This window comes from Diadema antillarum, unplaced genomic scaffold (assembly GCF_040938485.1).
Source record: "Diadema antillarum isolate AM-2024a unplaced genomic scaffold, OU_Dant_1.0 seq00000894_RagTag, whole genome shotgun sequence".
NCBI classification, from domain to species: Eukaryota; Metazoa; Echinodermata; class Echinoidea; order Diadematoida; family Diadematidae; genus Diadema; species Diadema antillarum.
The window spans coordinates 910,821-925,381 of record NW_027271757.1 but is presented as its reverse complement, the minus strand read 5'-3'; the positions used below and the strand labels follow the sequence as shown (position 1 = coordinate 925,381).

General features: G+C 39.5%; 1 protein-coding gene across 6 annotated transcripts in view; it reads left to right on the top strand.

Annotated features, from left to right (window-relative positions):
* Positions 1-13,815, top strand: part of LOC139740992 (serine/threonine-protein kinase MRCK alpha-like) — a 112,246-nt gene extending 98,431 nt beyond the window's left edge. For 4 of the 6 annotated variants that reach the window (XM_071651580.1, XM_071651577.1, XM_071651578.1 and 1 more), the window contains 7 exons: positions 371-468; positions 1,132-1,231; positions 1,975-2,071; positions 3,373-3,393; positions 10,160-10,247; positions 12,525-12,777; positions 13,619-13,815. In XM_071651580.1, coding sequence (XP_071507681.1) covers positions 371-468; positions 1,132-1,231; positions 1,975-2,071; positions 3,373-3,393; positions 10,160-10,247; positions 12,525-12,777; positions 13,619-13,689 — 728 coding nt within the window. In that variant the 3' untranslated portion in view covers positions 13,690-13,815. Of the gene's footprint in view, positions 1-370; positions 469-1,131; positions 1,232-1,974; positions 2,072-3,372; positions 3,394-10,159; positions 10,248-12,130; positions 12,168-12,524; positions 12,778-13,618 lie in introns of those variants that run through there. The other 2 variants (XM_071651581.1, XM_071651582.1) reach the window with 2 other exon arrangements.
* The last annotated feature ends 746 nt before the right edge of the window (positions 13,816-14,561 follow it).

Below are 14,561 nucleotides of genomic sequence, written 5' to 3'. Positions count from 1 at the left end.
CTGCGTTGATTATTCCACTTGATCCATTATGGCTCAGTGGTTAAGACTATGGACTCTCATACTTGAGGTCCCTGGTTCTAATCCAGCAACAGCAATGCTCGATCCCTATTGCAAAGTACTTGATAATCTTCCATCACCTAGTCCATCTTGGAGGGTCTTAGTTGATCTGATGGTTGCTTGCATAACAGCATTTTATTGCTTTGATGGCCGCCACAAAAATGAATAAGACTCAAACATATCTATTTATGCATTGCACAATGATGTTCACAGAATTGTATGTTATTGGCAGAGTTACAAGGTGATAGCTGTGACGTGCAGCATTATGTCACACTTGCTTGAGACGTGTATTCATTTTTTCCCCTTGTGACAGCCTTCAACAATCCGTACCTGATCGTATACAGTGACATCTCCGTCGACATCTACGACATCAAACTCCTGGAATGGGTGCAGACAATCCCCATCAAAGGAGTGAGTTGGAAACACTCAATAGCTATCTCTCAAATGCAATTAGAAAGATCTGATGCCTTTTTTTTTTCATCTGTAAGATAGCTGTGCATTCAGCAGTTGCCATGTCATGGTGCATGCATTCTAATTTTATGCCAGTGTTGTTACAAAGTGACATTGCACTTATTCCGTGTCCAGTATTATGACGTTCATTTTCTGTGCAACACGTTTGTCGGTATCTTAGAACAGTCCTCAACTATTATACTGACAATTTGTCTAGAGTGTACTAAGAGAATTGTTCATATAGTGATTGCCATGTAGTACATTGTAGTCGAAGAATTTTTAAAGAAGAAATGGGTAAAATTTTTCAGATTGTTAGGCCAGGACACTTTGAGTGCTGGGGACTTTTCAGTTTGTTGACCATGCTTTCGAACCAAACTGTGGGCTTTAACGGTGGTATCATTTAATGCGGTGGAACCTCGTGTGGGTTTGGTAAACGCCCAAAGTAGGCAGATGTAACGTGATGATTTTACGGAGTCTCACCAAGAGTCCCCAGCACCCAAAACACTTCTGGAAGAGCAGCCTCACAAACTTGTTTGCTCGCCCTTGGGTGGGATGATGCCATGAGATGCACGTGAAGGAATATGACGATTACGCTGTTATCTTTCGTTCCGTTGTGTCCGACAGACTCGGCAACTCTCGTGGGACGGCAGTCTAAACCTGAGCTTCGTGACGGACCTCCACGCGCCCCGCCTCGTCTACTTCCACAACCGGCTCTCTGTGTCGGGTGAGCACTTAGCCACAAGTTTTGGGGTTCCGCAAAGCGGCTGTCCGTCTGGGCGATCAGACAGCTGCAGCAATGGTTGACAGTGTGTCTCTACTGGTGTCTGATTCAATGAATTGAGGGTATTGCAAGGACTGGAGAAATTTTGAAGGGAAGTTTTGTGAAATGCTTGAGCAAAATGTTTCCTTAGTGTGAAGGTAGCAGAGCCATACAACACATGCAGGCAAAACTGTAAAAAACTTGTTAGAATTGATGATGAATATTCTTGTTATATTTTGTTATGACCACTTTCATTGTCGTAATAGTTATTGCTCTCGTCACCATCATTGTTAGCATTATAGTATTGAATGAGTATGAGACAATTTTTATTTTCTCTCTCTCTCTCTCTGTCTATCATGTGAGAATCAGATCCTTCACATATTTCAGATGTTTCTGAAACTGAAGCTCTTGTCAAAGAAAATTTATGTAGTACTAGAATTTGACACAGGTGTGGTGTTTGTGCTAATACCTATTAGTTGTTGTGTCACTCATCTGTGATGTATGTTTACACAGCTTACAGATGATTCACTTTCTGTAACACAACACATATTTCCATTCTTGTTTTCCACGCCATTTGACGTGCACTGTATGCATCTCCTCTTTTCCCAGTAACTATAATTTGAATTCGTAGCTGTCACTTTTATCTTGGTGTGTTATATGTTAGTTTATGAAGTTATTGTTATCCCAATTTAACCATTTGAATTCAGATGAGGAGAAGCTCAATATCCCGACAATAGTCAAGTCCAGCAAGCAGGCTGCCAACAAGAGGAAATTTTCCTTCAAGTCCAAGGAAGACATCAAAAAGTAAGCATTGTTATCATCCCTATGTTTTTGGGGATTTGATTTGACGATATTACAGCAAACCCGAGAAGAGTATTCCAAGTTTAGATTTATATGTTTACATTCATTTTATGTGAACCATGCATTGCAACGGGATTTTAAAAAAAAAGAAGAAACCCTTAATGCTGCTTTATGTTTGCTAATTTCCTTGTGCTGAGCCCCTCCCCTCCCCTCCCCTCCCCTCTGCCCAAAATAAAAAAAGATCCCAAAACAAAAACAAGAAAATACAGATTATTTGTGAATGATTTCCCATGATAAGCATGTCAACTGAATAGGCTTTATTTTTGAGGTCGTGCCTATGGGAATTCACGAGTGATAATAAAAATAAAAGCAAAACAAAACAAAACCAACAGCAACCGCAAAAGCGAGAGAGAAAGAAAAAAAAATAAAAAAAGAAACCCAGAAGATGCTTATGAAGAAGCCCCTATGAAGAGATGCCCACTTGATCCTGCATGTCTCCCCAGCTGTGTGCTGTGACCTGATGCTTTTTGATAGACCTGTTTTTTTTTACGGCCTGTGTAGCAATCCGTCCCATTAGATGCATGATGTAGTGAGATGAAAGCATCTAGCCTCACGGACTGCTGGTGTGGCTTGGCAGTAATAGGAGGGTCAATGCACTCACTCTTGTTGTTGCAAAGGATTATGTAATGGTCCGGATCCCAGGGCAGGTGTACATCACTGGTATGCTTTGCTTGCAGTGATGGATGTTTGTCAGTAGCATTGTAAATTTAATTGGACAAGTCTGTGACAAAATTTGCTGACATGATTTTCGAGATCATAAAAGCTTAATTAAGCAGGAAGTATAATTGGGATGGTTTAGCAGCTCGACGTCATTTTTTTTTTTTTTGGTAAATTTAGTTTAAGAATAGATTTATGCTAATCAAGAACCATATTGGGATTCAAGAGACATTGTCACCATGCTTTCTGTAAATGGCATAGATATTGGCTGTGACTGGAGAAGCCATTTTCTATTTGCTCTGTTTGGGAAGTGCACATTTTCTGAGTTTGAGAAAAGAAAAGAAAAGAAGAAAAGACAGACGGAAACAGAAAAGAAATCTGTGTTTTGCTTTAAGATAAACTGTGTGACAACCTGCATGAATGCTGTGTTAAATGCTTTTGTCGTACCTAAACCTGTGTATCCTTGTGTTTGCTTATTACACCCACCTAACCCTTTGAAAAAACAACAACAACCACAACAACAAACAAACAACCACCCAAACAACAACAACCATAACAACACAAAACAAAACGTACATGGCGACCAGAGGGGCGAAGTTTCAGATGAGGTATGTATACATTTCCTGCAGGTAAACTCGTATCTCCCGATGACTTCTTCATACCATCACTGTACTCCCAGTGTTAATAGCTTGATGTTACTCCCCTTTGACTCTATAACCCCACCATATGGATGTTTGTAATATCATCATGTACAGTCACTGACCAACACAACGCTTTTCAGCAGCCGCAGCCTTGGAATCCAGCACCTACCCACGCAGCTTCCCTAAAATTCTAAATTCTTTTTAGTTTTGTTTGTTTTTTAACATATTTTTGCTACTTTGAGCGGCGTTTATTACAGCGGGAGCTGATGGGCCTGAAATTCAAATGCCTCTGTGCCATTTTGCAATTTTTCTTTTCTCTTCCAAAAAAAAAAGAAAGAAAGAAAGAAAAGAAAAGTGAAGGGGGTAGAAGCCTGTATGTGCGGATTTCACATGACATTAAAAAATTGCACTTAGTGAATGAGGCCATGGAAATAGAGCTTTTAGACAGTGTGCCCGAAATTACAGAAGCCTTTGATAATACAGTTTACAGGTAATTCAAGTGTCATAAATTGACCATGAAGAGATGTCATTGATCATGTGGAGGTTTCTTTCAAACACAGATCACATTCATTTTATCCCCACATCGTTTGTGACATTTCACTATGGTATCATGGACATTGGAATTTTTCTTTCTTTTTTCCGAATCCTCTTCATAGGTATAGTGCAAACTCATTTTGTGTTTCATACTTCCATGGTAGATTTTTTTGTGTATGTTGAAGGACTTTTAAGCCAAACATCTTTGCACAAATTCTCCGTAGAAGGAGGCTATCGACACTCTTTGACAGATTTTCAGTCAAAATTAAGGCAAACAATCCAGTTGGAGAAGGCTAACTTACACAAAAATGAAGAGAAGGGACTGAAGAAAGTGCAGTCTGTATTGCAAGGGAGGATTCTTTTCTGCTTTCTTTTCATTTGCAATTCAAATAAAATAACAACAAAGAGTTTAGTAACGTTTCTCTTCTTTCGCCCCGCAGAACATAGCAATCCACAATCTAGTCCTAATTTAGCTCTGCTCAAGATCTTATTGCCAGTTTGTTTGTTTTTTGTTTCTGTTTTTGATTTCGTAGGACTATTGCGCAGCGAATGGCATGGCTTTGTGCATCTTTCCCTCAATGCGTGATTTTTGAGTAGTGGACAGCATGCATGTGCTGCTCTTAATAACTGTATGGCTGGCCTTGCTTTTGATTTGCTGATCACTGACCACCCTTTTTGCATTGACCATGCCTTGACTTTTTTCTTTTTTTCAATTTCCAGTTGAAGCTCCGCCAGAATTGGCACTTACTATTGCTAAAGAAATGCTTTCTTGTCTTATTTTTTTTTCTTTTAGACCAATTTTAGTAGTAGCCCTCATTTACAGAGCACTAGAGAGAAAAACAAAGCAAAAATAAAAAATAAAAAAGACTTTTGATGCAGTAAGTATAGATTTGTTGTATTATATGAGAATTGGAAAAACAAAGACACGACATACAGGGAAGGAGTAGAGTTTGGCTTTCTCTTGGGATGCGTAAACCTCGGGTAACATTTTATCCGCATTTCCATCTGAATGTGATAAATTATGTACACTCACTGGCAGTTTGTCTGTCTGAATAAGGATTGAAAGGTGATTTTTTTTTTGGGGGGGGGGGGGAAGGGGGAGGAAAGTAAATGAATGTTTTTACCTTTCAAGAAGATGAAGGTACATATTGAGTTGGAGGAAAGTAAATGAATGTTTTTACCTTTCAAGAAGATGAAGGTACATGTTGAGTTGAATGGACTTGAAGACCATCAGTGCACTTTCAGACTTGCTACTATTCTGTTTCAATCACAAGCGAAGCATGCTCATTGCACGGTAGTAGTTTTGCCCTTAGCATACTTGCGCTTTGCCATATTTTGTTTAATTTTGAGCATCAGTCTTAGTTTTTTGTTTGTTTGAATTTTTTTTTGTGCTAGATGAGAAAAAAAGAAATCAATTCCTTTTTCACTCTGAATTCATTGTAGCAGTTGTCATCATTGCAAATGTACCTGTAAGTGTTGAGTATGTGTTCATTCATTCACTGTGGACATTTGTGAGCTGTGATTTGTTGAATATGAGATGTTTGTATGAAATGTGAGAAGAAGAAGAAAAAAAAAACAACAACAACAACAACACTAGTCAAAGGAGGAGATGCTGTCTCTTAGGGCAACAAAGTTTATATTAAATGGTCTACATAAATATCGGTCAGTAATTGGTCTCAATGCAATCATGTGACTAATTCAGTGAGGATTTGATATTGTTATATTGTGAGTACTGACGTCACTTCAGGTGACATAATTCCAAAATTCGACTGGCTGCCGACGCGATGTGCAATGCGCAGTTTTGCAACTTTGCAACACATCCAAACTGGTGTGACTCCACGCTACAAGGAAATGATGTGTACAATTGTATTTTATATACGTAGACCATCTATTATAACAAATATTGCCCTGTCTGTCGTTATAATGTAATACTTGACAGTCCATTGGGAATTATGTTTTCCTGTGGGGATGCCAGGTGTTATATTACACCTCTAAAAAGGTAATATCTGTATAATGTTCTCCAGCAGTATTCTTTGACTCTACCTGTGCATAGACTGCCATCTATTTGGGAAGCCTAGCTCTGTATCTTGGGTGTGTCTAATTCTTCTTCACAGTGTCACTGGTGATTTTGTGTCATGTCAGGTCCTCATTTTGTCACAACCAGATATCCACAGTCTCTTCTCACCATGTGTTCAGTCGGAAAAATTAGATTATTAGCCTGTTTAAATAGATCATTTGGGCAGATACATATCGTCGCTTGGGCGACAAGACCTCGTATCTACAAAATGTCAAATGTTCAGGAGAGCCAAAAAACATGACGGCCAAAGGACTATACCAAATGGGACAGCCGTTTCTTTGACGTGCCATGGTGGCTTCATTTTTGGGGTAAGACAGCTAGGATTTGGACAGGACATCACTTAACCGATTATTTGACCATAAATGCAAAAAAGTCATTTTCACCAAAATTGCAGATACAAGGTCTTGTCACCCCAGCGACGATATTTGTTAATGTACCTCGTTACACTTTTATTCAGATGAAATCATGTGGTGTACCAGTGTGTCTGTGCCATTCACCGTAATAACTCACATTGGTTACCGATTTACTCTCAAGAGATACCCATTTCCACAACTCATTTCGATGAATAGTCGATGGCATTTTACTCGCATCGCACATTTTTAATATGTCTCACAAACCGCCTGTTGAACATGGAAGATGCAGGTGTGTGCCATTCTCAGAAAGCATCAGAAAGAGGAGAAAGCGATACATTGTGCTGGAGGAGGTATTTGTAGTAGAATGGTGATTTTTTTTTTACATGCTTGCACTGAAAAACACCGAGCCATGATGTTTAAGACCCAACAGCATGGGGCTCTGTGTAATTAGAAGGCTGGCCCGATTTGGATGAATTCGAAAATCCCTGCCACAAATTGTGTGTAGCTTTATCACAGATCTATATAGATGTAAGTACGCACATGGCTGAAGAATCTCGGCTGGAGTGGAACGTTACTGATGACCATACACTTCAATGTACATATTTGCTGATGTGAAAGTGGCTGCAGTAGTCAAGGTTTTTTGAATGTACCCAAGCAGGCAGGGAATGAAGTTTAATTAAATCAGGCCGCCCGTCTCTCCCCACGCTACAAGTTCTTTGAGAGCACTGAGGACAAAAGGGGGCAAAATTCTTGGTCTCGTGAAATTTTACAAGAGTTTTGTCCAAGAGTTATCGTCCGGATTAGTGAATGTATTCCATAAGGGAGTGAATCATGGAACAATTAGTTATCTTTTTTTTTTTCTGTGGCCATGGAGATGAATCAAATACTGACATTCTTTAATAACAATCATGAATGTTTAACTACCATATTCATATCTTTCTGCTATCATTTACACCTTTACTTGAAAACTTAAACCGACTTGTCATTGTATGAAGAAATCAATATCTTACTTTTGTTGTTGTTTGTACTCACATCAAAATTTATTCATTTATCAGAGGAGGGATTTTGTTTTGAAGAAATTCAAACGTGATCTTCAACAATATCCTCGTTTTAATAATTTGTTTGATGTGTGATCAGGTTGATTAACATGCCCAAGTGATATTAGTCAATTATTGTCACTGAGAATTACAATTATCACCTTACATCACACCAAAAGACAGAATAACAACTTCTGATCTAACCCATTTACAGATGATGGTGATGTTCAGTGATAAAAACATGAATTTAATACCTTGGTCTCTTTAAGCTATGCTATAACCAATATACTACCTGTGTATAAATTGAACCTTCTTTCTGAGACTCTTTTTTTTTTTTCAGTGCTGTGGAAGATATTCTTAAGATTGATAACAATAACATTTTCATGTTATCCAATCAACTGTTTGATTATGGCGCATCTACTCTAAATCTTGTTGCTCAAAGACACATCAAATGAAGATTTCAATATCATTATTATCATATTACTACATGTATTACTATAGGCTGATATGACTTAACAGAGGAATGTGATATTTGTGATGGAGAACTAAAAAGACTGACATGTATTAAAAGCTTCATTTGGCTTGACATACTCTCTTTCTTCCTTAAAAAAAGAAAAGAAAAGATATATCATTTTGTATACAGTACAAAATACATTGTTGTGTATGCACAGCTATATATAACTCATTTATATTATACACCCACTGCTTCAAAGTATGGTTCTATTATGTGCTTTCAGATATTTTAAGTGTTTTTCATTTTGTCTGTGAATTATTACTTTACAGCACATACCTTATTTACATGGTGTCATTTCTTCCTTATTCCCTACAAAATTGCCAAATTCCCTGAATGTATGCATTCAATCTTCATAGAATCAGTTGGCATGAGTAATATCTTAATAACAAGCCAGGATGAATAGTTGGAAGGACAAGCAGACAGAATACATGTAAACACATGTAAACACATTCAGTGGAAATAAAAATGAATGGAGGGCATTATGCTGTTACCCTTGTGAGTGATATCAGAGAGTTGTATGCAGCGGACACACCCTGACTGTAAACAAAGATATGAAAAGAATGTGAAGAATGTTGAATATTGGAAAGAAATACATGGCTTGTTCTCAACACACCATTTTTTAATTGTTATTTTTGGAGATCAGGGGGGCATTTCATGAAGCACTTTGTCCGACAAAGTTGTTCGACAAATTTGCTCTCAGCCAGTCAGATGCAAGGATTTCAGTGGCTTGTAACAGTTTGTCAGAAAAATATTCGACCAAGATGCTTCATGAAATGCCCCCCTGAAGTGGGTTTTTATAGCCTGTATCATTATATATAGAGAAATAGTAGTCTTGCCACAAATTGTTGTGCTCCGCATGAGCCAGGGAAAATCAGTGCATTAGTGTTTTAATCAGCAAGTTTGGTTTTTTTTTGGGGGGGGGGTGGGGGAAGAGGAGGGAGGGGGATTGAAGTTTATATGCACCTTATAATTGCTGTCACATGTACTTGGAAAGAGGGAATTGATGAGACACAACAACTATGTTATGGCAGTTACTTGATCCAAAACAAACTGAGGAATGAATGCAGAAACCAAACCAAAAATTGACACAAGGCTAACCATACAACGAGGTGGATATCCCCCTTCTCCTGTATTTTGCTACATTAAGTCATATTCTTTTATGTTCACACAAGGGTAAGAAGCTGCTATGCATTAGAATATGGCGGCCAACATTTATCTGGACTCGGATATGTGGGAACACTGATGAATGAGACAATACCACTTCAATATATATATATATATATTTGTTTGTTTGTTTGTTTGTTTTTTTTTTTTTGATTTAGTGGCCAGAACTTTTCAGTAAATCTTTGTACGAAATACAAAGTTTTTAGATAATTAATCTTGCTGCTGAGAAAAAATTCAGTAAATGCTTGACAAAATGTAGCTCTAGCCATTTTATTGTATATGGCATAGGATATTGAACAGTAGCTTAGAAATTATCGTCAGACAGTGCTTTATATAGCTCACCAGCATAGCCCAGGGCCCCGTTTTATCAAAAGATATAATCGATTATAAATTTTCTTACCACACAGGCTGCCATAGACTTACCATAGAATTCAACTATATGATCGATTATAACTCTTCATAAAACAGGGCCCAGGTTGGTTCCAACCTGGGCCCACCACATAATGTTGTGTGGATTTCTAACCTCTTCTGATCTCGACACCTGCTTTACAGTAAATAGCCAGGAGAGCGGTGTGCTGCCCTGTTGTTCTGATCAGGCAGTAGTGGCTGCATCTCTAGATGTGAGGCTATTGGAGCGTACAAGCTTGATAGAGTTTGCTAGATTCTGTCAAAGTGGAAATTTTGCATGCTATGAAACTAGCATGAAAAATAAAAATGTGTGATTGCTATTGCTTGTTATACGTAATGATATATTGCTTTCATTCTGCGGAATGAAATTCATGCAAAATTCACTCTACGCGGCTGAGCGTGGAAAATTACTCTCTCAGAAGTTTCCACTTTTACATTACTCCACTTCTGTGGAACAGTGCTGTGCAGCACACAGGTTTTCTCCTAAAAAAAAAGTTTAATTTCTTCCTGATAGCTTTCTTCCTGATTGCTGGCAATTCTTTGTTGTTGTTGTTGTTATTATATCATGTTGTCTGATCATGCTGTTTGGTCTATTCCTCACAACCCCCACCTCTTCCCTCCCTCCCTCCCATTTCTCACGAAACAGGACAATTCATATATCACAGCCGACAAATTTCTACCACGTGACTCACATGGGGCCGGGAGACAGCCTGTCCAAGCTGCAGGATCTGCCGGTGAGTATTGGGTGAGATCGCTTCCCTTCTGGGTCAGTCCACAGGGTTGGGTCAGTTTTTGTGACATTCGTGTACTAGAACTCAAAATCCAGGCTTCATCAAAACCAAGCAAATATCTGCCAATAATGACTTCAGAAAGAAGCCGTTATCCCACCAAGTTTTAGTGCGCAAGCATCATGGATGTTGCAATTTCAAACGGGAGGAATTATAGCCAATGTTTGATATGTATATATATATATATGTATGCGATGTCCATGTAGCAAAGGTATGAAAATTAATTTGGGTTGCAGCAAGTCCATGAACGATTTCTGATTTAAACATGCGTAGCAGGGGGCAAAGTTCATATTGACACTGCAAAAGTGAATGCATTTGAAATGATCTTCATTTGTTGTCATGAAAAGGTTGATACTCTACGAGCTGAATTTTCGCGTACAGATATTTTCGCGAATTGTTACTTAGAGGACATTTTCGCGTGTTGTCAATTTCGCGGTTGCGAGGGTCTAACTGAACTTACTTGAACTCTCACGAAAAAACTATAGTTGTCTAAACTAAAAGTACCTTACACGTGTAAGTACTAGTAGTTTCTCAATTTGAAAGTAAAACAAATATCAAAAAGAAATACTTTACAAGGACTCTCGAAATTCGTGCCTGACATCGACAGGCGAACACCAAGAATGCAGCTGCAAGAGTAGACTGAACGCACTTTAAACAGCTATAGCTAGCTGTACTGTGCGACGTGCGTGCACAGTCGACAAGTTGAAGGCTAGCTAGGTGCAGCGCAGGACGGGATGCATTTCATGTTTGCAAGTGGACGTTAAAATAACACGCAGGATGAAAATGGATACGTGTTTATCTGCGTTGTTTTCGCGCGTTGTTATTTTCACGGTTCAAAGGTGATTCGCGAAATTCGCGAAAATAAAACCACCGCGAAAATTTCAGCTCGTACAGTACTTCTGTTACATGAGCATCGTGCAATTTGTTGGCCCAGCCTGACAGACTGATTTTTCTCTTTAAAGCACACAGGATCAAAAAAAAAAAAAAAAGAAAGAAAAGAAAGAAATGAGGAGGGGGAGAATATCGTGTTGTTCTTGTGCTTGACTTCACTCATGTTTCAGGCCCTTTGAGTCTTGAGAACGACCCAAATTAAATGAACAATGCCAATGAAAACATGAAAACTTAATAAAAGAGTGCTCTTTGTGAATGTTTGCTTCATTGGAGGCATTATTGCAGCCTATAATGGAGAGATATGTAAACTGAGCAGATCCTCTTTGCGTGCTAGTCCTCATCCGAGTCAAAATTTCTACTAGGTGGACTGCACATCACTTGGGAACAGACTATAGATAAGAAAGCCTGAAAATAAATCTGAGAAACGAAATTCATTGAAGAATGCAAATTTAGCCAGTCAGTTGTCTTGACTTTAAAAGAGTGAAGGAAATATGAGACATGACTAGCTGAGGATTGGAAGAAGACCACCACTGCCCTCCCCCCAAAAAAAGGAAGATATTCATTGCATTAACATTTTTAACCATGCTCTGTTGCATAACTGTTATGAAAGAAACCCAAGTGATATGAATGAGAATACACGTATGTTATACACATAGATGTACTGTCTTCACATGCATCATTTTGCCTCAAGAAAATGTTGATTGTGGATCAGGTTAAACATGCACCTATCTCAGTTTAGCACTGATTTCACTTTTGTCTTTTTTTTAAAACTCTTCAATCCTCTTCAGCTAATGGAAAATAAAACATTTACTAATTTCTGTTCAAGGAATCGCATACTATAATGTGCTACTTACTTACCTTTTCTTGCAATAGATTCGTTCAACAATTTAATTATGTTTTCTGTTGTTTTGTTTGCTTGTTTATTTGCTTCCTAAAAGATGTCATCGCATGCTGACTCTGACGCTTAGTGTTGACCCTCCATTATTATTTTTTTTGGTTTATTTTGTTATCGTCTGCGTGGTCATTATTTTCAGCTTTTGTAAAATTGCGTAAACACAATCTTCAAATTGATTTTAAAAGAGCATCATCCAGTTGGATTTCGGCTTCTAAAAGGTGTTTGGATTAGTTTCTAACTGCATCTACCTCACATCTGTAAAGTAAAGTGGTGCAGTGGCTTTTGTCCTGTAAGTTCGTTGGTAAAATCACTCCTCCCTGGGCACATTTTTTAAGTTGCTATAAGCTGTACGCTCCTCTCTCCGTTCCCCCATACCCTCATTCAACCCGTTCCCTCCCCCCATCTCCCTCCACTTCCTCCTCCTCCTCCCCCCGTAGTCGCTGCCCGAGAACAAGCCAGCCCGCATCAAGAGCATGATGGGCCAGCCGGCCCAGCTGCGCTCGTCGGGGGTCACGCGGCAGCGCCCCAACACTGTCATGAACATCAGCAAGGAGTGGGACCAGAACGGCCAGGCGGGATCCTCCCTCGGCGCCGCCTTTGACGTGAACGTGGCCTCGCGCGACAACTCCCAGGGGTCGCAGGAATCACCCGACCTCTCTGGCCACTCGCCCAGGCATTCGCTTGGTGAAGGTGGGTACAGGCGACTACCATTATAATGAAGTCCTGGGGACCAGCAGTTTTCTTTTGTCGTATCCAAACAGTATAGCATATTAAGATGTATTGATGATGATTTCGGGACATTAATTTGTACTGTGATTTAATGAGAATTTTGTTATAACTGTGCTCATTATAGCCCTGCTGGCTTTACGGGAGTGCACTGTATCTGTATTAGAATCATGAAAAGCATTTCAGGGACATACTTTGAAAAATATTTTGATATTAGGTGTTTACAAAAAAAAAATGCAAGCCACCTAGTTCTTGTATATATCTAAAATTCAAATCACTAAAGAATTACAAGTTATACAGTGTAGATTATTACTGGGGTTAATGTTTTTCGTGATTATAGTTGGATGAGGCTACTATATACACCATTTATTTAGGGAGTCTATTTTTTTTTGAATGGGGACTTCCCAATGATTTCGCAAGTGGCTAAATTTGTGATCTGGAGTGCAGTATTGAATGGAGAAATGTATGCATGCGGGTCACATTCATGTCGGCATCAGAGTTGATATTTTCGCGTGTTTTTAAATTCGCAAAGAGCACCTGACTCGTGAAATATTTGGCATATACAGTAACTCTCTTTATTGGAAGATCAGGGAGATGGTAGCAAGAGAGACTTCCCACATCCGTGGGAGGGTTGATTACTCGTAGATATCATGGTGTGGCATCACATCGAAAACATCTTGAGGGTATCATGGGAATATCTCACGTGTGGTTTTAACTATCTGGATGCTTTCTGTGACCTGTCGCCTTTTGCATGGGGAAAGCGTCTGACATCTTATTTTGTCCTTCCTAATGCTTTGTTGCACAGCATCCAGCTCCGGGACTCCACCCACGCCGCATCGGACCAGCTACGCCGACCCGGACCAGAATTCGAGCTAAGGGGGGTGCAGTGATCCGGAGACGAGAGGAATGGAGGGGGGCGCGGGATGCACTCCCTGCCCCGAAAGGATGCTGTCATCGTCTGCGAGGGGCAACGTTCATCGTGTCACCGTATCACCTATCCCATTTCTACATTTGCATGAAAGTTTTTGCTGTTTGGTCTTATCAGATCGGCACATTTGAAGCTCGGTGTTTGATTAGCTTTTACTTCTGTGTCGCCTTGGCCGCGCGTCATGGCTAATTTTTCAAGACACATCGGCATTGCTTAGGCTATAACTTAAGATGCCAATGCTTGGGTGATTCTTTTTCCATGGATGGAAGTAGATGTGTAGGCTCTGGCATATTGGGGACTTTCCTCTCTAGAAATATACGTACAAATATATATATATATTACCAGGAATTTAGAGTGTCGTGTTTACTACAATGTAGGAAAGCAGGCTCTAAGCACAAATCGTCAATATCGTAACTCGAGTAAACATGGCTTCAAATTGCGACTGATTTGATGGCATCTGTTGAGATGACGGTACAGCGCAAGCAGTCATCACTCAGACTTTGAGAAGGATAGAAGGATAGAAAGTTTTTTTTTTTGGGGGGGGGGGGAGGGGAATATGTTGTATTAAAGAAGCCTACAAGTAATGCCGAAATGAATAGATTGAACATGCAATGCTGTTGTGTAAGTTGGGCAGATCCTGTGTGATGAAAGATTTGACCTGCTGAGGATGGGACAGAGTGCCCAGGGAGTACACGGTGGTGTCGTGATCAATCTAGTTTCATGAGCTAAACTGCATGTTTTGCACTGCAAGAGGGATGTCTACCGCGGGGGAGTGGAATCGTGTGTTTGCCGCGCTTTGGTCGTCCTACGGTTAGCATCA